At 41.1% G+C, this 25,526-nt stretch overlaps 1 protein-coding gene across 3 annotated transcripts in view; it reads right to left on the reverse strand.

The window, feature by feature from the left end:
* Positions 1–25,526, reverse strand: part of MAML3 (mastermind like transcriptional coactivator 3) — a 460,796-nt gene that overhangs the window by 348,514 nt on the left and 86,756 nt on the right. The window contains exon 1 of one of the 3 annotated variants that reach the window (XM_050946243.1): positions 7,174–7,816. The exons of 1 other annotated variant lie outside the window; for it this stretch is intronic. In XM_050946243.1, the coding sequence (XP_050802200.1) occupies positions 7,174–7,632 (459 nt within the window). In that variant the 5' untranslated portion in view covers positions 7,633–7,816. Of the gene's footprint in view, positions 1–7,173; positions 7,817–25,526 lie in introns of those variants that run through there. One more of the 3 variants, XM_050946242.1, reaches the window with a different exon arrangement.

The raw sequence follows: 25,526 nt of genomic DNA on the forward strand, positions 1-25,526 counted from the left end.
TATCTCTAAGTGCTTTAACTAAAAAGAATATTCTAATGGAAACATACCCGAACGCTGAAACAAACCCCAGGTATAAAAAACAACACAAGTGCCATCATCATCTTTAAAGAACTGTACATACACAGACACACAACCAAACAGAAAACGAAATGAAAATAATCATTAATCCTTAACCAAAATAATGGCCCAGGGAGCCTCACTATTCACCAGAGTGTATGTGACTGGCCCAATGTGACACACAGAGTTAGTGACACAGCCACAAGGCTCTATTTTTTCTTTCAGGACCAATTTTTAGAGAAGTGTACTGGCCCTTATAGTATTTGTGGTGGTTCACCAAAAATGGGCTTAGATCATGTCTGCTAGGACAAGATTTCAGCAGCTGATATCTTATGAACTGTCAAAGAAGTAAACTATGACATCTTCAATGACTTTTAAAGACCCTCCTATAATCCCAGTGTCTATGTGAAAGAATGGAAAGGCATGTGCACACTCTGTAAACTGAAACACAGTAAAATGTAGGGTTTTACTTGACTAGGACAAAAGGTGTGTTGTCAGCTGGCACAGTTGTAACTAATGTGTTCTGGGGCCTTGTCTGTACTAAGGTAAAGATTAAATTTAGATCAGGCTTAGCATAACACGAGGTAGCTAAGTGCAACCTAAATTTGACCAATTTTCCAAGCACAGATAAAAAGTAACACCTTTAGCTCAATTTTAGTATGTTCAATTGTGGCCTCAGCACGAGCTCAGACACTCTTCTTAGTCTAGACAAAGCCTAAAACTCTCATGCATACAATACTTTTAACATGCGCTAGCTGATCAAGTTGAAGCCTAGGATTCATCATGACCAGCTAACACGTTAAAATACAACTTGCCTTGTCTACACTAGGATTTATAAACATGTGAGTTAAAACATGTTAGCTAATACATTTTAAAAATACCTCTTCTATCATAGGGTGGACAGGTCACAAGCGACTAGGAGACTTGAGCCACTGCCCAGCATCACGCCAAACAGCCATCCTGTCCAGCTGTTATGTGAAAACCTGTTGTGCTGACTAGCTGCAACAGAAGATTCTGTCCAGTCCTCCTGCCCCAAACGGTGATGATCACACAGGGGTGTCAAGTGTAAGGGAGTCTGAGATGGAGAAGAAAAACTGGGAGAGGGTGGGATAATCCTGGTTCTGACAGGGGAGCCACTAGAGAAAGAAATTAAAATCCATCCTCTGAGAAACAGCAAAATGAGTTCTACTTCAACAGTACAATCATTCTTCCCCTGTTGCAAATTAAATGAAGGAGCACTGCTAACCCTGAGCCTGATTCTGGTCTCATACCAGTTTTATGAGTGTAATTTCACTGACTTCAGTAGAGTTAGGGCTTGTATACACTTGAAACACTACAGTGGCACAGGTGCAGCTGCACCACTATAGTGCTTCAGTGTAGACACTACCTATGCCGAGGGGTTCCCCTATTACTGTAGTTAATTCATCTCCCCAAGAGGCAGTGACTAGGTTGATGGAAGAATTCTACCATTGACCAAGCACTGTCTGCACTGGAGGTTAGGTTGGTTTAACTACGTGGATTTTGCACAACCCTGATCAACATATCTGGGTTGACCTGGCTTTTTAGTGTAGACCAGACCTTACTTCTGAATTACCCCAGCACAAGTGAGAGCAAATATCGCTCACTATGTCTAGCATTGACTTAATCTTAAAGTTCACATGCATCTGACGAAGTGGGTATTCACCCACGAAAGCTCATGCTCCAAAACGTCTGTTAGTCTATAAGGTGCCACAGGATTCTTCGCTGCTTTTAAAGTTCCTAGTTAGTCATCACAGAGTAAGGCCTGAGAAAAGACTGCAGCTTTTGACTTTCTGTGGAAAATGTCTGCTCTTCATTTTCATCTGTGTGATGGTAGAGAAATGTACAATTCCTGTAAATTGCATATAGCTGGTACCCTGAAGCAAGTTTAATAAATTATATTACAACATGAGGGAGGAAAAAATCAAGATTCAAAGAGGAGGGGTATGTGTACATGCCCACACACAAATGTTTAATGTAACAAATATATGTTTAAAAAACAAACTTGCCTACAAGTACTGAAAGCAATCATTTGCAATGTTTAACAGTTATCCACTCCAACACTGATATCTACAGAAATATCACAAAGATAAAACAAGGAAGTCCTGATTTTCAAATACCAATTCAACAAGGGGAAATGTCCTCTTGGAAAAAACTCCTCTTTAGTGATGGAATATTTCCAAAATAGGCAGAGACCCCCCTTCAACAACTAACCTGCTTCTTATGTTTGTGCCTACCATTTTGCTCCTACGCTGTGTCTCAGCTGAAACGGTCAGCCTGCTCATCTCCTGTACCCCAGGTGGAAGAGTGACAAGATTTTTAACTTCTGTTAGCAATGCACTGTCTGAGGGAATGTGAAAAACAGTATTGGAAGATATTGTATTTATAAATCATGTTTTCACTAGCTCTAAACTAACTCTGGACTAGCATAATCTGTCTTGGCAGGGAAATAAAAAAAATGATGTAATGGGTCGTTTGACTTCTGTCACTAACTTCTGTGATCTGAATAATATTTTGTGTTATGTTTAATTCTAACTCCAAATCTTTTTTGATTCTTAGATGTCAGTCTTTGGGATAGGAACTTGTCAATAAAATAATAATTAATCAATAAAGTTAGATATATACAGCTTACATTAAAAAGGTCTTGAAGGACTTTAAAACTAGGACAAAGTAAATCTCAACACACTTAAGCCCCACTGTAAAGTTAAGATTCTAATAAATGAGTATAAGAAAGTCAATGTGATAGTTACGGGAGTGGCATTTCAATGGACAACAAATTATAAACCTATAGTGCAAGAACAGCAGTACAATGGGATCAGATATAGAGGTGGTTTAACTTGGTAGAGATTTCAAGATGGTTTGTAACACTCAACAAAGGTCACTAAATAACATGGATGAAGAGCCAGAAGACTCTTGCAGTCACTCCAGTGGGAAATGGGAAGGCAGATTAGCTCACAAAGAACTGGAATAATGTGTTGATGTTTCCTGGAACCAGTCTGAAGATGAGCAGCAGAGTTTTGGATGGGTTGCAATTTTCCTCTGCCTTGTCTTTGAAAAGCTAACTAGTACAGCATTCAAATAATCCAGCTCAGAGGCAAACAACTTTGGCCTTAGTCAGGTTGAATTGGGAAAAAGAAAAAGTACTTTCGTCCATTTACAAATTTAAAATTTTGTGGGGGTCCAGATTTTTCATTATCTATTTAATGCCTATATACTCTGTCTGATTTTCACATCTATATACTGTTCTACCCAAATTAAGTACATTTAAAAAACAAAGTTGTCAATAAAATTTACGAGACTTCGTAACCAAAATTCATCTAGTGAAAACTGTATACCTCTGCTCCCTTTCAGTTACCATAACTATTTTCTACTCCTCATGTTTCAGGGTGTAAGATAACTTCTAGCTACAGTATTTGGGGGTAAGAGATTTGCCCTGGAACAGGTTTATTCCTGACCCCTTTTGTGCACCTCCTCAAAAGCATCAGGGACTGGCCGCTATTGCTGACAGGATACCAATCGAGTTTAGACCACTGATCTAATCCAGTATGGTCACTTCTATACTTCTCTGTTCCTTGACACTATTTTAAAATAGCCACTCAGTGAAAGCTGCTTTTCAGTGGACACAAAATCTCCGAATAGTGGAAATTGCATAATTCCTCCCTTGAGTTTAGGAATAGGGTGTTTTGGTGTAAATTGTGGAGCTGGGGATGAGAAGCATCTTAAATGTTTGATGATTCTTATTCCTCTCAGAAGGATAAAATCAGGGTGCATGTCTTTAAAAGTCAACAATCCTTTTAAAACCTTGACATTTGCCGCCAAGCTAGCTGAAGGGCAGATCAGCAGCATGTGTCAGCACCACCTGGTGGGAGGGTTTGATGGGTCCCAGGCTATCTCCCAACAGCCTTAAACCAACACAATCTCTCTTTCTCACTTCCCCCAATGTCTGTGAACTTGAAAAGAAAGAAGGGGAGGGAAACACACTGAAAGATACTAGTTCTCCTTAGACTGTCTCCTTCATTTGATAAGAGAGTGAGATTTTTTTAAGTGACCAAAAAAGAACAAAAAAACAATACTAGCAACAAGACAGAAGTAATGTTCCCTCTTGCATTTGTTTATTTGATCCTAGTTATTCATTTCTCTAATGACTGCATCACTTTCAAAATCTGCAGCCTAATCTGAGGGCTGAACTGAATAATGGCTCTGTGTAAAGACAGTGCTACACGGTAAAATATTAGGTGAGGCGCCAGATTATGTCAGCGTTTCTGCTGTAAACTTCTATTTTAAAAAGATTTAAAACTTACTCCCTTACTCTCATTTCGAATTTAACACATTTCAAGAAAAAAAATCTGTTCACCTATTTTCACATGCCAAAAACAAACCCTAAACAACTTTGTGTAGTTTTTGTAAATAAAAATATGACTATATGAAACAAACTTGGCAAGTGATTATTTGATAGTATTAACTATTTTCTGCACAACACACATACACACACATCTCTAAAGAAAGATTTTAAAGTTTGAAAAGTAGCTTTGAAAGGAACAATTTATCAGATAGAAAATCTAACTCTTTAATGTGAAAATTACACATACTACAGACCACAGACTATTTTCAGTCTTTGGGCAAAACCCACCAGTAATATTCTGTGAGTGAAACAAAGCAGAATTTGTCCCTACTCTTTGCCATAACAATTCTTTACAAATGTTTAACTTGATTGAGACTAGGTCTATTTTTAGCAAATATGTTCATTTTTATTTTAAAAAGATAAATTTGAAGGCTATTGCACACAAAAAACATTTAAATTATATGCTTTAACAGACAAAAACAGCTTTACCTTAACAATAGATTTAATGGGTAACTCCATTACTACATTAAACAACTGTTTCTCTTTAAGTTTTTCAACATGAAGCAAGCTGTTATGAGTGTGGGCTGCAACAGAGTTGCTTGGCTTTTGTCATTTTCTGTCATGACTTTCACAATGATCAAAACACCCATTTTTACTTCTGTCCTATATATTCCATACAAAACCAAGTAAGCATAAATGAAAACCCAAGAGTTTGATGCTTTCGTGTGGTTTTGGGAAGGGAGTCGCTACAACCTAGGTGCCTAAGAACTCAGTCAAGAGAAGTCAGACACTAATTTTGATCACGTTTGCACAACCAACCAACTACATTATAGTTTTCTGGAGTCAGGAACCTCCAGAAAGACTCCTACCCTCTGAGGTTAAAACCCCTTACAGGGCCTGTCAACCAGCAAAATGGAGAGTATGTTTTGCAAAACACAAACCAAACCCCAGGATCTAGGGAGACTCTTTTACTAGAAACAACATAAACTCCACAGCTGAGCAGAGGGGAAATCGAATTAGCTGAGTGTTTGTGGCGAAGAGGAGACCCAGAGGAAGGGGGGGGGAGAGTTCACAGAGACGTGGTTGTGTATTGCTGGTGGTATCAGCAAAGCTACACGGGGTCCGTGAGGCTTTTCAGCTTCCTGTTTGCAAAGCAAGAGCCTCTCCCTGTGTCTCTCCCTCTGGATCTTCCCGGCTGGCCCTTGTACGTGCTCCCCCGGGAAGAGAGGGGGAGGGCGACCGATGCTGCCGTGGGGAGACAGGGGACGCGTGTGTGTGTCTCCCAGGCTCACCCCCTGCACGCGAGCCAGGCCCGCGGGGCTGCCTGGGGATCGCTTCCCTCGGACACACGGCGCTGAGGGGGGCGCTGTTTGGTCAGGCTGGGCGGGGGGGGAGGGTTAATTCCTCCACCTCCTAGTTTTCCGGCTGCTTATCCAGCGGGTCGTGGGGCGGACAAAGCGTCTCGGTCGCTGGGAAGGCGGGAAGGGGCTGCCCGCGGGGTGGCACGGGGGCAGGGCTGGGTACAGTTCAAGATAAACAAATGGTCCCGCTTCACGTGTGGGGCGCCGGGCAGCGCGGCGGCCCCGCTTTGTCACTGCCACAGCCGCCCGCCGGGAGGGCAGCGGCGGCACCTCCTCGCCGCGCCGCGCCGCGCCGCCCGCCCGCCGGAGCCTCCCAGGGCAGGGGCGGGACGTGCGCGGCTTGTAAACCGCACAGCGTGAGCGCGGCTCCCTCCGCCGGGCTCCCTGCAGCTCCGCAGAGAGGCGACAGCCGGCCAGCGCCATGCGAGGAGCAGCGCCCGCTACCCAAGGTCTGAGGCGGGCGCGTCTCCCCGCCCCGGCCCCGGCCGAGCAGAGTCACGCTCATTAAAAGTGCTGATTGTCCCCCGCCGGCCGGGGGACGCGTAGCAAACCCCTGCTCTCCCTCAGCCCGAGCCCCGGCTCCCCTCTTCTCACTCCTCACCAGGGCAGGCTGGGAGTGGGAAACTCCACTTCCTGCTTGTAGTTACACTCCTGGCAGCTCAGCGCCCGCCCCCTTCGCTGTTCGCTAAGCCTCTTAAACACAAGGAAACTTTAGCAAGATATTCAGCTGAGTGGCGGCTGCTGCGGAAGGGACCTGGGCTCCTGCACCCTGGCTGGCAGCTGGGGCGAGAAACCTGCCAACTTTTCTTCCTGCTGTCACTCCAGCCCGGGAAAGACCTCTCGTACCTTCCCCTTCTGCTGGGTTTAACCAGGCAGCCAGCATGTACATACACACACACACTTTTCCGCCCCCATTTCAAAGCTGATTGACAAAACTCTTAGGACTGTAAAACCCCAGGGGTTGCTCCATACTCTTTCCTGTCTCTTTTTCTGAGTTAATTCTTCCTACAGGGACCAGCTATGTCTATTTCCCCTTCCCGTAGTGGGTCTAATAACCTGGGTGGGTTTTGGGGGGTGGAGCAGTGTTATTTTAGAAATATTTTTTCTTCTGAAAGCGAATCATGGTGTCAGCTATTATGGGAAAGTTCCACACACACACTTATTTTTACAGTCTCAAGAGTCTCGGCAAGCTCTTACCAGACCGTATATTTCTCCAACTTGCAATCTGCGAAGAACGCGTGTCCTGTACCCCACTGAATATGAGTAAAGTTTACTCTCCCCTCTTTGCTTTAGCCAAGCCCCCCCTTCAAACCCCCCCCCCCCCAAGTCATAGCTCCCGTTCAGCCAAGTCAATAACTCCAAGCGGACAGCGCCAGCCCCATCCCCGTCCCTTACCATAATCAGAGTGTGGTTCCTCTGCTCGGCCGTGGCAGACTCGGCATCTTGCTGCTGTTTGCTCTGATGCTGCTGTTTGCTACTCCCGCCGCCGCCGGTGCCCGATTTCTTGGCCCTTTGCTCCAGGGTCCTCTGGTAGAGGCTCACCGTGTCTCTGCGTTCCAGCTCCAGCTGCTCCGCCTGGGCTTGCTGGTACCTGCTCTCGCAGTTGATATGGTGCCTCCTGCAGCCCTCGATGCGCTGCCTTAGCCTTTCCACCACGGTGCTGTGCTTGGGAATGCCGCCGCCGCCGCTGCTATTAGTATTATTGTTGCTGGGAGCAGTAGCAGGAGGACCGTGGGGAGTGTTATTAACCCCGATACCGGCACCACCAGCCCCGCTGAGGCCGCTGTTCAGGTTATTGTTGATGCAAATACTGCTGCCATTCGCGGCGGCAGCGGGGGCTGCAAAATCCCCCATCCTCTTCCCCGGGCACACTATTTTGGAAGAACTTTTTATCCTCCCTTTCACACACACACAGGCTGCCTCCTCTGGGGTCCTGAGGTGATACTTTTTAGTGAACCACGGGGGGAAACACCAACAAGTAGAAAGGAAAGAGCGATCCCAGGTGAATGTTTTTTTCTCTTCCCCCAGCCGATCCTCTACGAAAATCTCCAGTATTTATATAAAAGAGCAAAAGACAAAAGTGCTAAAAGGTTATCATCACCAGATACACAACCATAAAAAGAATCACAACAAAGTGAGCAGCAGCAATTCGGGTTGCAAACTCCAAGAGAGCTCAGATCAGTTCCTGCCCTCCCTTTTCTTTTTTATAATCCATTATTTCAAAATAAATTCCAGGAGTTTTCCGGAGATTTTGCCAAAGACTTTTCTCCCCATGTATAAATATAGAAACACACGCACCCTTCCACATGCATGCACACACAAACACATACACACATCCAGCAAAGGCATACGCTGGTCACACACACCACACGCACTCACACTGCACAGCATCAAAAGACAAGCAAAGCTGCTTTCTTATTGTATTTTCCTTCCAGAAAAAAAGTTTTGGTGTTTATGCCGCACCGTGTTCTGAGTACTTTGGCTGCTCAGTTGTATTTCAAGAGGAACCTAAATAGCAAATCCTCAGGGTGGGGGAAATAAACACATGAACAATCCGGGCGATCTGAAAAAGTGGATCGCTGAAGTCTTTGCAATCGCCGAGCTGATACAGCTTAATGCTTTGCTTTGCTTGCTGCTGCTCCTACTGCCACCATCATAATGATCAAGTGCTCGCCTCCTCCTCCTCCATGCCAGCGGAGTGATATCAGGACAAGAGCGCTCAGTAAACACAGCAGTAGCTCCTCCAGGCCGTGAGGCAGACCCGGGGACAAGGTGCAAAACCCGGCGCGGACCAAAACCCAGCAGGAGCGGACGTGGCAATCCCCCATCTAATTCCCCCCACGTTTAGTACTTATTACCTTGCACTAGACTAGAAACCGGGGCTGCCAGAAACAAGAAAGCTATGGGAGGGGAGGGGGATTGCACGGCCCTCAATCAACTTCTGACCTCTGTGTGAGAATGTGCCTTTGTGCTTGATTGCCATATTCAGTGCAACCTACTGTCTCAAGCAAGTGCAAGTTGTTATACATTTATGCATTATATTGCAGAACTTGTGCATGACCACGCAGAAATACTGGAGCTTCAGCCGTTGTCTATCATCCCCATCCATGTGGAAAGGAAAAGGTAAATAAGCGACTGTTTTTAAAATGATCCAAGCAACAAAGTCCCTTCTTCACATACACCCCATCCACTTCCCCGCTTTAAAAATAGTCAGGGAGAATGGACATTTAATGAAACTCTGTCCCCTCCCAGGAAGATATACAAGATAACCTGCACTGAGCTAATGGGGGATACACATGAAGGCAACTACAAGAAATTTATTTATTCTTAAAGCCCAGGCATATTTGCCTCAGAAATATTCAAGATTAAATAAACAGGCTATTAGGTTAGAATGATAACAAATGTTAATAAAATGTTGTGGACCTTAAAGGCTATTGACAGCAGAAGTAATTAACAGCAAATAACTCAAGCAGAAAGATTGCAGATTTCATGGACTAGAACTGGAGGAAATACACAACTCTGCAGTCTGTAGTGGACAAACACAATAGAAAACAAGTAAAATTTCAAAAATTGTTTGTGATTTATGTTCCTCTTATGTTCAAATTGCTGAACAATGAATGCAATTAAAACAAGGAATGCTGACCCTCCAATAAAGAGATCTGAACTTTCTATTTTAAAACAAGGAAAGAAACATGATACCTTGAGCAGAAACATTTTTCCAAGCGAACAGTGGGTGCCTCCATATTCAGCACTGATGATTAACAGATCAAAAATAACATCCCAGGAACCTGCTATTAAACCATTTCACAGACACAATAGTATTAAATTAAATATTTTAGCTAAATATCCTATTTTATTATTAGCTAGCAGCACAAGACATGCTTTAAATGGAACCATAACACTAATTAATGTCCTTCTGATTCCATATTTTTCAAAACCAATACAGAATAATTTATTTGGGGTAAAAATGCTCAAATTTAATAAAATGTAGGTGGAATTAAAGAAAATTTGGATTTAATGTATTAGTCATGAGATCTGATTGAAACCATCTTCATTTCTGGCCTTTCTGCAGATTAGCATAGGATACTATTTCTAACCCAGTATCAGGAGGAGTTTTCTTTCTTCATTAAGCACTTCTGCAACATGAAATTTGCCTTTTGAATACTTACTGTTCTCTGTAATTGCAACATATTATTAAGATGGTATAAGAGTATTTCATGGTGGACAAATAAAATACAAAATTACTGCAGTAATTATTCCCTTTTTGCAGAGTATATAGGACTATGGGGTAAATGAGCATAGTTTTTTCCCCATATTAAAACTTCAGCTCTGGAAATAAGTTGAGAATCAGGCTGAAACTATTTACGACTCTCCTTGATCAGTAATTACTGCTCTAGAGCATAATCTGTTGTATCTCTTTGCTCTGAAGGGACCAAGATGTCAGGTGAGAAGTTGAACTCCCTTCCCATTTACAAAAGCACTTCCTCTATTCATTTGGAAACGTTGTATAACAGTAGAGAGGAAGCTCTATTATGGACGTCTTTATTAGTATTTCTCTCCCATTAGCCTCATAGGAACACAATATACTTGCAAGCATATATACATATATTATTTATACAATGCCATAGGTGTGTATTGTGTCTTACAACAATATGAAAAGATAGAAAAGAATTGAAGAAAAGTTCCTGAAAAATACATTTGTAAAGAAGTTAAGAAGTTTCGCAGTAAAATGGCAGCCTAGCAGGCCAAGGACCAGGAAAGGAGAGGGCCGTGCTTAGCTTCTGAACCGTGCTTCAGGAACTTCTCTGTAGTATGCCCTACAGCTGACCAGCCTGCTTATTGGAAGAGCTACTGAAAAGGGGCGTGATCCAAAGGCCACTGAAGTCAATTAAAAGACTCCCTCCATTGACTTCAGTGGGCCTTAGATCAGGCCAAGAAGAATGCTGGTAACACACTGACTACCACAAAGCTACGTTTTCTGGCCTAAACTGGTGCTATTTACTTCCAAAGGGTATATAGTTCATTCAAAAAAATAGAAAAATAAAAAAAGAGATGAGTGGAAACTGGGACGGAGGGTGGAGAATTATCAATGTTATACAAATTTAAAATAACAAAAAACAGAACAGAAAAATGTATATATTGCTTTGCCTTTGATGCAGCAGGCCAACTTCAGAACTAATCTAAGCAACTGCAACTTCATTGACTTGAATGGGTCCAGACTGGATGTGGCCCATTATGTATAATGTGTAACACATCTTCTTAATAATACATTAGTTCTCTATCTTTAAGTAATTTAAAAGTGAGAAATTTTATTTGGACTTGGTGAATTATTGTTTTATTTAATTTCAGTGCTTATGTACTACGGTGCTAGGTGCTATGTAAAACCTGAGACAGATATATTAATGAAAACAGAAAAACAATCTGCTTGTTTTTTTATTTACTAATTTAGGTCCTGATCCTATAATAAGCTCCACAAAGTCAGACCCCAGTACCTACGCAGAGCTCCAAATTAAGTCACTAAAGCCCCATGGAGGCAGCACTCATTGCTGGAGTGGGGCCCTAAGGTGAGGCTTTGTCTACACTACAAAATTAAATCGAATTAAGTTAAATCGCCCTACAGCCACCGCCGTAATTAAAGGGGTGGTTCACATTCACACTATGCTCCTGTCAGCAGTGCGCGTCCTCACCTGGAGCGCACTTAAGTAAGTCACTTTGGATCTCTGAGAGCTGAAGCTTGGCAACCCAAGCTGGCAGCCCTGCACGAGGCTCACAGATGACACCCCCCCATCCCTGCCTGGGGACTGACAACCCAAACTGTCAGCCCCATGGGCTGACCGTCAACAGACACCGTGTCACCCTAACTACTGCACTCCTCGCAAGATGGTGTTATTAAGTCGATGGAGCACCATTGTAGCATAGAGTTAGGGCGACATAAGCTGTAGTGTAGACCAGGCCTGACAGATCACTTTTTCTGAGGTACTTTGTAAAGGATTTCTTCTTTCTTCTTTAAATAGCCACTTTAAAACTATGCAGAACATTAATATATTTCATCTTTTAATATACATCTTTTGGTAGTGAACACATTCTTTATAAAATCTATGTTGAACTGTTGTAGAATTAGACTCTAGCATATTTGCTGTTAGGAAGTTTTTGAATTATTGTATCTTGGTCTGATAGGCTGCATAGCCTGAAGGCTGATAAGTTGATTAGCATCATTTGGGATCTAGTTTATGCTAACTGCCTTTCAGTATTAAAAGTTTTGCAGGTATATCAATCATTAGTTTAGTGCAAAACATCTGAATATAATCAAAATAGCGGTTGCTGCTCCAAAGAGATTTTTTTTTTGCAGAGGTTAAACTGGAGCTGAGTAAAGGTATATCACTATATTTCCTCACTCATTTCAGCACTAACAGTTGATGTCCTTATTTTTCTGCATTATACCTATTTATAAGAAAATACAGCATTATCCTTGTATTTTAATATAGTCAGTTGAATCTAAGTTCCATCAGAAAATAATTGAAAACTGCTACCTAAATACTGTCCTATTTTATAACTGTGGTAATTCAGTGGCTAGATTTAAAAAACAAACTATTTTCAGCTGGCGTTTTTGTTAGAGATTAGATTTCAGTATTTATTTCTTGTGTAATTTTTAATCAAAGGATATTTATAAAGATGAATACCAACATCTATAAACACTCAGGACAAAGTCCTGAAGTTTTTAAACTCAATTTTTACTCAAGGCAAAACTGCTGGTAAGCTAATGTGTCTGAGTGAATAAATACTGAAAAATAATTTCAGGATTTGGCCCTGACAGCACAAAACCTGAGAGGTCTCAGAGTGCTGCTCTCATACTAACCGCTGTCATTAAAACAGATGTTCTCCATAACCTTGACCAAACAACTCCATTCTCTAATCAGAAAGGAGCACAGACTTGTTTATGGATTTATGATAGATGTGTGTGCCAGAACTAAGTCTATGACTGTGGACTTACTTTGTATGTAGTAATTTAGCTTGTGTGGTTTTAAAATCTGCTTTATACACTTTCATGCAAACATTATCATCTTTAGAAAGCCTTCTTAATAACTGGATAGTTAAAGGAAATATATATCACAATTATAAGCAATATGATGAATTTGCTGATGTCAGCAGTTGAACACTAATGCCTTCTGATATCAACTGACAGGACACTAATTACTAGTTATGGGAGACAATTGCCTGTTAAAGGAGCTATTCAGTGAGTTACAATTTTTAAACATTGTAAAGTACATGCCTGATTTGCAAAAAGATATGATATGAATATACCACCTAAGTTCTCAAGATGATTATCACGACAGAGATCTGTCTAATTAGGAAGAATCTATTTTAATGCTGAAATATGAAAGAACCCAGCTGGGAGAGGAATTTAGAGGAAGACACAAAAACATCACTGCTTGGCTGACAGCAAATACAGCCTAAGCTTGTTCCAATGGCAGTTTCTGAAAAAATAACTCATCTCAGCATTTAATCAATAATGGCTTTAGAACAATTACATCCTTACAGATAATCTATCTAGTCATATTAGTAGGAGGAGCTTCATAAATAACATGAAAAATGCGTTGTGCAAACACATAGAAACAACTCCTTTGCCTGCTGAGCTGTCTGCCCAGTAGTTGGACAACATTAAACATACCATCATACAGATAACATGTGCATCACACTGTACTCAAGAGACCACAGTGCTCCCAATCAGGTTGGGACCTGCAATTGTTATGGCTGAAAGTTTCAACCCAGAGCAGGCTGCCGATTAACCTTCAGTATGGTTGCTTGGATAGGAACCTTTCTGAAGGATTCTGCAGTAATTAAATGGCTTATGTCTAAATCGATGGATGACATTGTAAGGGCTCCTCTGCTGGAAGGCTAAAATGGTATCAACAACTCAATGCAATCACTGAATATAACTCCAAAAACCTGTTAACAGAGACATTTGGGAAATGTGAAAAAAAGCTTTACTACACACACAGAAATGTTCTGTAAAGATTCCTCCAGAAACGTAATTTGGCTTCTGTTCTGTTTAACTGAACAGATCAGAGTTATCTCAGTTATTGCTGAAAACTATTTTACTGCATGTTCCTTATATACAGCTCTAGCAAAAGGAACAATAATATCCACTGGAGTGTAGGGGAAATGCCACCATAAAGTTGGGGATGGATAAAAAATATACTTCAGAAAAGTATCTGTGAAACACAACTAGTTTAGCAACATGGCTGAAATTCACAAGACAGCTGGGCTAGAAATGAGTTCTGGCTTCCAGAACATCAAAAGCTGTAGGAGTTCTGGAAGTGATGAACTAAGTATGGTGCAAAATAAATTGCTCTAAAGCATTTATGGGAAAAGGCTGAAGTAGCTGAGAAGGAGAACAAGAAAGTGAAAAAACGGGCAACAGAGAAACTAGAGGTAGTTAGATTAACCATCATAAAATTTAAAAGCTTTAGCATGATAATCTAGAATCTAGCAATTCTTATAATTTAATGTAAATAGTAATGCTTTTAGGCAATTATTGGCATGTCTGTCTACTCATTAAGACTCATACTAGAGCAGTCAAAGTAATGCCAGGTCTTGAAGGTCTATATTGTCCCTACGGTACATAACTGAGGGCCTGATCTGGTTTATCCCTGCACCTTCAGAGAACCCCACTGATTGACTTCAGTAGGGTTTGGCATAGGCACATGGGTGTGCCTGTATGAATCTCTTTGCAGAATTGGAGTCTAAGAGTTTTCTGAGTTTTTCTGTATGTTTAGCTCAACATTATTATCTAATGTCCCAATTCAATAGCGGTTCTACAATGAGACTACTCACATGCTTCAAGTTAGGCATGTACTGAAGTGCTTCTCTGAATCGAGGCTAGCGGCTCTATTCTGACTAGAGAGAGGCCACAACTGGAACTTCAAATCCAATCTCCAAATTTTTTTTTTTGTAGGGGTTAAATCCATCCCTATGTTGTTTGTTTCAAGGAAAGGTCCAAAACTGAAGGGAGTCTATTATCTAGATTTGTTCCTATATGGTCCAAAGTAGAAGTCTCATAAGAACAGCAGATCTCATGAGATATTCAACTCAAGAAAGGAGACATTCAGCAAGATCAGATGCTCTTAAAAGGTTTCCACCACCATGGCAGGTACTGTGTCTTCAGAGGTGTTTGTACAGTGCCTAGCACCACAGGACCCCAATCTTGGGTAGGACCTCTGAAAGCTAATATAAATATTACATAGTCATAAATATGTACGTGAAATCTGTGTTGTGACTCCTTATATTTGGTCAACAAAATTAAAATATTGTTCAGATTTATTACTGTACTTAAGGCAAGAGTCCATGAGAGTAACTCAGACAGGTTAGAAAAAGCCAAAATAAAACAGACATTTTAAAAAGATGAGCTTTTATTTGCAACATTAGGAGACCTGATAGTAGAGGGAAAAACAGCTATTTAAACACTGTTGATGTGAAGCTTTAGAGAAGACTATTTTTCATTTTCTTCTCTTTTGTGGGATTAGAGCTAGAGCTGAAAATTCCAACTATTTATTTCTTTATTACTTACTTGTTTCATGTAGCAATCGAAGAGAAAGCTATCTAAAGCCAGCAGTAAGGACAGCAATGAGCAAAAAAAGTTTCCCTGGATTTAAAAACAAAACTAAAAAACTACTACTATGATTCTTTACTGCATGAGAAACTGTTTCAGGCAGATTGGATAGATTTCTTTTACAAAATATTTATTTATTTAGAAAGTTTAATAGGTTTACAAATCCTTGCCAGGTTAATATCAGAAACAAAAAACAACAATTATCACAACTATGAGCTTTTGTTTAAAGAGACATTATGCAGAAACAGAGAGATAATTACAACACCCATGATATGTCATTTTTAGTGATTTTATTAAACTGAGTGAAATCTCTGATTACGCATATTTAACAGATAGATGAGGCATGTCTATCAAATGTTAATATTAAAAAAATTGGTCACATGCTAGAGGGTTTTTTGTGTCTGTGTGTGTGCAGGTGAATGTACTTCATCTGAGTATTGAATAAATTGTAACCAAATATCTAAGTATCCATTTGGCCTCTGTCTATTTTGCTGGATATGTAATTGGTGCATTAATTTTTCCATAACAACCTCCCATATTATTTGAGCCGTTCCTCTACAGTTGGGACTATTTTTCTTTTTCCAGTGAGAGGCTAACAGTAGCGTACCAGTAGCCTATATTTGCAGATGAGAGATTAATTCTTAATTTCCTTTTGTGTGACCATTTTAAAACCCAGATTTTATTAACACAAGAGTAGCAGCCACAAGACACCGAATGCCATTTTGGACAGTACTACATCACGCTTCTAACTAGAGCAAACAAACAAATAATTATACCTTTTACAGCAAGCAGGGGCGGCTCTAGGGATTTTGCCACCCCAAGCACGGCAGGCAGGCTGCCTCCAGTGGTTTGCCTGCGGAGGGTCCGCTGGTCCCGCAGCTTCAGCGGACCTCCTGCAGGCACGCCATTAGCCAAAGCCATGGGACCAGTGGACCCTCTGCAGGCAAGGCGCCAGCAGAGCGCCCCCGCAGCTTGCCGCCCCAAGCACGCGCTTGGCGTGCTGGGGCCTGGAACTGCCCCTGATGGCAAGACTTTTCATGTGCTGTTGGAGTGGGAATTTCTGAATGAGCTTCAGAAAGCAGTTCAGGTTGTCAGTTATCCATTAATAGTAACCACCAGTCTCTGAAAAGGTATAGCAAGTGACCAACTTCTCCTCACCTACGAAGTGTCACTAGTGCAGCACCAGAGGCCCAGGCCAAGCCTTATGGGAAAATGTATCGAATTGAAATTTTGCTTTCAATCCCAACAGCCCAAATTCAAAAGCTACCTTTAACTCTATACCTAGCATAATATTAACACAAGGCCTCATACATTATATAAACTGCAGGACTGCACAGGACATGGAGACAGGTACCATGGAGGCAAAGAGGACAAAAACACAGTGGATTCCTGCTGGGGCCAAGGAAAGTGAACAGTACCATTCTGTGGTGTTCTGACCCCTTTGCCCAAGTTGCATGGAAGCCCCTAGACAGGGTCTTTACAGGAATGTGGAGCAGTGAGATAAGGTGGGAGTGGACCTAGACTGGGTATTTTCTTCCCACTATCCCATCAAAGTTAAGCTTCCCTACAACTCTGTTCTGAACCCCTCTTCTGGTGAGATTCTGGCTCTGAGACCACCAGCTTGAGGAGATGTCCCTGGAAAGAGCTAACAGAAAGACAGGAGAGAAGAAAAAACAGTACATGGGCATCCATGTGGCCTAAGCCCCTGTCAAGATGCACTCTGAGTTCAGGGGATCTTCTGTTTTTGCAGGGTTCACCATTATGGTTGGAAGGAACAATGCTAGGGACACCCTACAAGCGACACTTCACAGGGTTTCCAGTATTTTACAGTAGATATTCCCACACAAGAGCTGATCTGGCCTTCATTTTGGAGGCTCAATACATCCTCCCTATATTAGCCCATTGCTCCTCAGGTCTCCTGGATAAAACCTTCTGCCCATTTCAGTTTACTTAGACTCTTGTTTAAACAATAACAGACAACAGATTTTAAACAATTCCAGCCTTTCTGGTGAATAAAAAAGCCAGGAAGGAAAATTAACTTCATTTCCCTTTGTGTCAACGGATGCTAATTGTCAGCCATTTACAATAGGTTTAGAGTGAGAATGTGTCCACTTTGAAATTTCCAAGCCAGAATATTGACAACCTGTTCAAAGCTACTTTCCATCCTTCATATAAAGGACTGATAATTGTGCTGTGACTCTTGCCATTGGCAATCAAATTTAGCTTTGAAATGAGACTTTTTTTTTATTTGTAAATTATAGGGAAACGGAGGTAAAGACCATTTTCTACAACAGCTATTCTTTGGAAGATATATATGCTCATTCTTATGGAAAGGTAAGTGGTATATTTCCCTTATGCTGCCAATGTGCTGACTGAGAATATCACTGTTTTGTTGAAACTGTTATAGATAAAATCAATAAATATACATATATATTACACACAAAAAAAGATACATTAAAAGAACTTTATGAGGATTGCAAAGTCAAGCACTCAAGAGTTAGGAAATGCCAGAATTAAGTTTGTCTGCACAACCTTAATTTGGCCCCCTTATGTGTATGCATTATAATTAGAGCTGAGTAAATAACTGATTTTTCAAGTTGCTGGCAGTTCTGAAATATCAGAAAAAAATCTGTTTGTGTCATACTAAATCAGAAAATGCAAAAAGATTTCAGCAAATCAAAAATATCTGTTTCAGGTTAAACATTGTTCAATATTTCATTCAACCTGAAGCATTTTGTTTCTGGGGAACTTTAAAGGGGGCCACATTCAGAGGAGAAAGAGGTGGTACACCCCCCCATAACTTTTAACTCTCTGGTTAGGGCACTCAGTCAATATGTGAGAGACCCAGGTTCAGTTCCCCTCTCTAACTGATGTGGATGAGGATTTCAACTTGGGCTCCCCCCAACTCAGTGTCCAAACCACCAGACTATTGGCTATTCTTAGGGAGTGGGGGTGATTCTCTGAATCTCTCCTGTTGAAGCTGTTGCACTTTGTATAAACAATTCAGTATTCACTGGAGCAGAGACTTGCACATGGGTCTCTCCCCTCCAAGGCAATTACCCTAGCCACTGGGTTATGGAGTCATTCTCTCTCTTGTTCTTGCCCAATGACTAATCAAGTATTTTATACAAAGTGGAATAGTTTAACGAGTGAGATTGAGAGAGCCAGCCTAGAATAATCCATAGCTCAGTGGCTAAGACACTCACGTGGGGAGGAGGGAGACCCGAGTTCAAAATCCTTCTCCACATCACATAGCAGGGGGAACTCAACTTGGGTCTCCCACATCCACTGGGCTAAAATTTATAGAGAGGGCAACCACCATCACTTTAACCTTCCTTGCTAAGCTAGCCTGATTTTGTTGTTGTTGTTGGCGGTAACTATTCAGCAAATGTGTGTCCCATTTGCTAACAGTTTCAGGTCAAATGAAATGGCATTTTTTTTCAGAGAATAAACTATTTGTCTGAAAAATGTTGCCCAGGTCTAATTATGATACATTTTCTAATTACATCATAACATACTGGTTTTTCCACAAGACTCCTGTCTCGTTCAGTTCACAGAATGGACAGTGCTCACTTAATGAGTAGCTATTTGATATTTTGTTTTCTCCTCGTTGTTCAGTGTATGGTCTCATGCTATTTAAACCCTGCTCTGTATGCTGAATTATTTTTTTTTCATGGGCTTCTCTGTGGCAGCCATCACTACTGTATCTGAGCACTTCACAAACATTAATGAATTTATTTTCACAGCATCTCTGTGAGGTGAGGGATATTATTAACCCCATTTTACAGATGGGGGAATTGAAGCAGAGAGAGATTAAGGTAAAAAGTTTCCACTATGAGACATCTAGGACCTGATTTTTCAGAATACTTGGCATTATATAGCACTTTCATGAAATGGACAGTGTTCAAAGAACAGCTTCCTCTGACTTCAGCTACAGTTGTGAATGGTCAGCACTTTTGCAAATCATACCCCATGGTCTCTAGTCAGGAACCCAGAAAATAAGGAATACATAATTAGTGACCACCTGTGAAAAGTTTGGTTTAAATGACTTGACTAGATAGCAGCAAAGAGTCCTGTGGCACTTTATAGACTAACAGACGTTTTAGAGCATGAGCTTTCGTGGGTGAATACCCACTTCGTCGGATGCATGTCACATGCATTCGACGAAGTGGGTATTCACCCACGAAAGCTCATGCTCCAAAACATCTGTTAGTCTATAAGGTGCCACAGGACTCTTTGCTGCTTTTACAGATCCAGACTAACATGGCTACCCCTCTGATACTTGACTAGATAGGTACTCTATGGCAAAGGCAGGTATAGAATCCAATTCTCCAAGGCAGCATTCAAACACCTAAACCATGAGACCATCCTTTCTCTTCCTGCAGTCCCCGGCCCCAATCACTACACACCTTCCAATTTCTGCAACATATAAAACAGGGATCCTACAGGCAACAGCCTCCTTCACAACACAGCCCTGATTCATCCCCAGAGCAGGACCATTTTGTGCAGTGAATGAAGCAGGGGTCCTGTGGAGAAAATAGCATGAGGTCATGTAATTAAAGACTGTATCATCACATATATGCACAAGGAACAAATTAATGTTGCAAAGGTAATTTTAATTAAGCATTTTCTAACTGTTGACTGCTTGAACTTACAACTTTTATGTTCTTTGAATGTATTGTGTGTGGGTGTGTCGTTTTGTAGATTTAAAAAAAAGCAAAGAGCAAAAACAGAAATTCCATCTTGTGATATCATATTGACATCCATATAGGTCATCAGCAGGGCTGGACCCTTTAGGTGCATCACAGAGGCCTCTGCCACTTGAGCTAACCATGTAAATGAGAGCAGTAGCAGACATTCCTAGCCCCCGCCCTCCGCAATCTTCTTGTCCCCAGTCTCCTTGCCCAGCTATCCCAGTTCTTTCATCCTGGCTTCTCATCCGATCTGTCTCCTCTAATAGCCTCCAGTTGCCCCCAGGCCCACGTTCCTCCTCCTCAATGGCTCCCAGTTCCAGTCTCCCTCAATGCAGTGTCTCCTCCCTACCCAGTTCCTTGTCCTGTTCTCTTTGCCCAGTCAGTCCCATTTCTTCCCCCACATTCTACCTCTTCAGCATATTGTCTTCTGTCCCCTCATCTCATTCTACCCATGCCACTTCTTCCCACTCAAAGAAAGATCTTAACATGGGCAAAATAAAGTCTTATACCCATCTTCATTCTCACAGACTATTGAACCATTGTAGCTGAAAATTTCCACAAACATTCAGCCTCAAATAGACACCAGCATGGAAACTTTCAGCCCAAACAGTTAAAGTTTGGCAATATTATAAGCAACTGGAACAAGGTATTATTATGGGAAGTGTTGGGCAACCATAATAATATATCATGCTACCAGCCCATCTATAAGATATCTAAAGAGAGGTATTAAGTCCCATTTTGCATTAATTTATTTATTTAAAAAAAAAGAAAAGAAAAGGGCTCACCTTTGATAGGCATACCTTTCAGATAGCTTCCACTGCAGTGGTGTCGAAGCATTGCTATGTTTTGAAAGTGCTACTAAGGGAAAGATTCCCTACAGATAGAAAAGAACCACAAGAGAAAGACATCAAAATAAGACTGGGGGGCAGGGGAGATAACTGAAAGGACAGAGATGATCACTTTCCAATGCTGGGTCAGATTAACCAAAATGTGATAAACCAATTAACCACTGGCCACATGCAAACCAGAGCCTGCTCTCATACTCCTTCCTCAGCTACTGCCTCTACCACAGGACATTCAGCAGACGTACAGGACTCCTACCATCTTACCTCAATTTTGCAGTACTTAATGCTTTAAAACAATAACTTATTATTTAGGGATTTTGAAAACTATAAATACATTGTCCATTTTTTTCCTGTTTGAAACCAAACCAAACCAAACCACACCACACCACACCTGGCCTGATTCTGATCTCACTAGTGCAACTCCATTTACCTTACTCCTGACTTGCTCTGGTGTACATCCATGAGATTAGAATCAGGCCCAACTGTTTTTAGAACAATAGTATTTAGCACGTATGTGTAGATCTCAAAGCTCTTTACAAAGGCAAACAAGCATTATTATCCCACTTTACAGGGGCAACAACTACAGAATAGCTAAGGGCCAGCAAGTTAATGGCAAAATTTATATCAGAACCCAGTCTGGTACCCACATTGGCACCTCTTTTATTCACATTCACATTTTGGGGGTTATTTTCAGTCAAATAATTATTACTTTTAATCAAATAAATGTTGATGAATGAAGTAAATAGATCATTATTTTCCACTTACCTCTTTCATGTATGTATAACTAATATTTATGTTGTGCTGGGAGAGGGTTCTTATGGGTCGTAACAATATAACATAGCATGTTTTTATGGGACTAGATATTTTCGGCTAATTTGTTTAGTTTCTACAGCTTGGTTGTGTATTTCATAGCTCAGTAGGGCACCCTAATTGAATAAGGCAATACAAACATGAGGCCATATGTTCCCATGGTTTGCATGGCACATATCCTGGAGAAATGTAGCAGTGTAGACTGAAAAATACCAGCAGCACCATCTTTGCTTAGATATGTGACCTGTCAATAGTAACAATAATTCTCCATAATATAAAAACAAGATAGCTAAATATCTTCAACTTTTCTGTAGTGTCATAACATGGATGTGTGGATAGTTTGTTCAAAAGCAGGTATCTTATTTCAGCTTTTTCATCGTATTTGATGCACAGTCATTCCCTCATTTTCTCTATGCTTTGTCTCCCCTTTTCCACCGCTACATTATGCCATTTGTTCTGTATTTAGTGACACTCTGCCTTACTTTTGCACATTTCACTTTGGTGAATCGCTCTGTTAGTATGATACATCTGCATGTGGAGATACAGAAATCTCATTATTTGTCTTTTTTCCCCCCTACAGCGGCTTGCATATGCATATTTGCATTTTAGAAACTAGCTTGTTTCTCAAGCATGGTTTGGTTTTGGATAGGGTTATCTGCGTCACTGGTCAGACTAATGCTGTTGTAATCTATGAGCAATGTGGAGTGCACCATGTTTTCATTTGGGTTTGGTATTCTATCCTCGAGCACTTTGCTGTTTTGGTTGAAATGCCACCAAAAGTTGGGTGTTCTTGTCTGTAAATTGGCTGAGAGGGTGGCATTGTCATAGTTTTGCTCCATAGCCATTGATGCTGAACCCAGATTTTGTTTGCAAGACTGGAGTTACAGAGTTTCCCTTAACTGGGTTTATATCCCAATTGGCATAATTATCTGTTAAACTTGGGCCCCAAACTTCACTCCCATAGAGTAGAATGCTTTGAAATTTTTCTGCTGAATTGTTTAAGCTGTGGTGTTAGCAATGAGTTGCACTTATTTGTGCTTTCAGTATTATGGTATAGTAGACAGACATAACTTTTTATAGCAATGCTTTTGTACTTAGTCTGGAACTCCCTGATGCATTTCTTAGGGAGCCTGGGTATCTATATATTAGGCTGTGTTCATCTTGATGGTTTGGGTCCATGTTATGTTGCTCCTTTAGCACTGACAGATGCAACCAACATTTCCCTCTGTATACAAAGGCATACTAGGCCTTTACTCCTGCACTAAGTGTTTGTTACAACTTTCAGCTGATTCTGGCGCTTAAGTACCTTTTAGCATAGAAAGGCATCATATGATCCATAAAAAAGTGTTAGTCTGTCACTAGTTAGCACAGGTATAAAAAGGCATCTAATGCTGTACATGTATAGGAGAGACAAGGAGAGATCTGAGAAGGATAGAGAATATTATTCCCTAACAAAAAAAAAAAAATTAACTGTCAGAAAATTATTTCTCTAGAATCTGTACACAGTCCTGCTGCTAAATGAACAGACCACTAGAATGTGTATTAGTTGTAGAGATTTGTTTACTCTTTCACATCCCTTGATTATCACTTTGTAGCAGTGGCACTGAGAAGCCAACATCTGGGTGCACAGACTCCCCGTTTTCTGATTTTACGAGACAGAAAGAAAACTGCCATCTGTACTGAACTACCTGGTACAGTAACATAAAGGATTTTCATCTCCATGTACTTAGTAACAACACAAGTTTGGTATTGTACCAATAGTTAAAATTCTTTTACAGTCATTGCTAATTTCCTGATTCTTAGTGCTGCTGAATCAGCATAACTGAAAGCAATGTCTCCTCTTAATCAGTGACAGAAAGCACTGCCTCCGCAAGGCAAATTCAACAGTCTGAGAGCAACTAGGTCCACTTCTATGCAATCATTTTTAAATGATCTAAAAATCACTAACCTTTAACTTCTGGAGCACTGGGTTAAAATCTTATGTCAGGCCATGAGTGAAAATGAGGTCAATGGTCTTATTTTGGTCTCCGCAAAACCATCACATAATTTGGCATAATTGGCAAATTCTGCTAAGAAGGAGGGAAGAATATGAATCAGGAAATAAAGTAGAGTTTTAGTCAGGTAGAAAAACAAACATCAATAAACCTGAATGTCAAGATCACAAATACAAATTCAGACTTGAATGTCAGACCCTTTGCACATCCTTAATATAATGAGACCCAAGTCTTAGAATAGACGGGAGGACCCACCTGAGACTGAGGACCTGTCTTCACTACTGCGCTAAATAATGTAGTGTCTCAGGTGAAGCTGTGCCATGTCGATGGGAGAACACCTCAACAAGAAGCGAAACTAGACACTGTTTTAAGTTGCTGTAACTTACATCTCTTAGGGGGGTGGCTTTTATCACACCCCTGAGCAACGTAAGTTACATTGACTTAAGCAGTAGTGTAGACAAGCCCTCAGTAGGTGGGCAGCATACTAAAGGACCCCCACTGAAATAGCAATGAAACTACCATGATCCATTCTGAACCCTCCTCTTACATCTGTAGAGTGTATGTCATTCCTACAAGATGTGTCCCTAATACTGCTCAATCAGGTGTAGCAGGCAGCTTTGAGTCTCAAATATGCCCTCAAACCTTCTGATGACACCAGCAATTTTTAAAGCACTGCTTCAACTGGTGCAATGAATTTGGGAGTGCAACTGAGATCCAAGGGTTATCTGTCCTTTACTGAGCAGTAACAGGGGCTCCCTTTTGTGTGGGGAAGCTACATATCAGTTCCTGCCAACAGAACACTTGGCTCATGCCTGCTATCAGTCCCCCTCCTTCACGAACATGAAATTCACAGTAAAAAACATAATTTCAAAAACTCTGTAAAACGGAAGACTGGGGACAGATGAGAAAACTAAAATCAGAAGAAAGGGATAAGAAATGAGAGTGAGACAGAAAGTGGGGAAAGGCAACCCTCTGTTTGTCATTCATCTCTTCTCACTTGCTTTTGGTGACCACCTTTAGGTCCTGACCCTGCAACCTTTATGCGAATAGTCTCACTGAAGTCCACTGGGCTACTTCTGTCAAGGTTGCAGGATCAGTCTCTTAGCTCTGCTGCTGTGTGGATACACTATATCATCTCCTACATCATTTCCATTGCTATTTTCTTTTTGTCTAATTCCAAACTTGTTGACAGTTTAGGAATTCTTTGAGCTACTTCTTACATGAGGACCTGCACAGCAATGCACTGTCATTTCAAAATGAGGAGAAGAGAATGGAAAGAAGATGCACCCCTTTTAACATCCTGGGGTCCAAATGAAGATTCTACTTATACTGTACACACTTTAAAGCAGGCACCATGTTTTTGTGTGTATTTGTACAGCACCTAATACAAACAGGTCTCAATCCTGACTGGAGCCTCTGGACATTATTGTCATATAAATACTCAAAAGTTTAATTATAGTTTAATTATAGCTGTCACTGCGATGAAAGATTAGCCCTAGGAACAGGGAATAAAAAAAGATGAGGGACACTTGCTGATTTGAGAGTTAGGGCTCCATAAAACCTTTGCGTAGAGCACCAGTACGGTGAGGGTCAGATAGTATAGGGCTGGCCTTGGCTGTAACATTTCTAGAAGGGGCTGTCATTTAAATTCTTCCTTTATCAACTGGAACACACATTTCCATACCCTTACTCCCCCAAGCCACATTTTTCCAGGGGTTCCAGTCCCTGGCTCCTCAGTTAATGCATTTTGCTTTTGGGGAAAGATTGGAAATGCCTCTACTGGTAGCTGTGAATC

This window comes from Gopherus flavomarginatus, chromosome 3, assembly GCF_025201925.1.
Source record: "Gopherus flavomarginatus isolate rGopFla2 chromosome 3, rGopFla2.mat.asm, whole genome shotgun sequence".
Lineage (NCBI taxonomy): Eukaryota > Metazoa > Chordata > Testudines > Testudinidae > Gopherus > Gopherus flavomarginatus.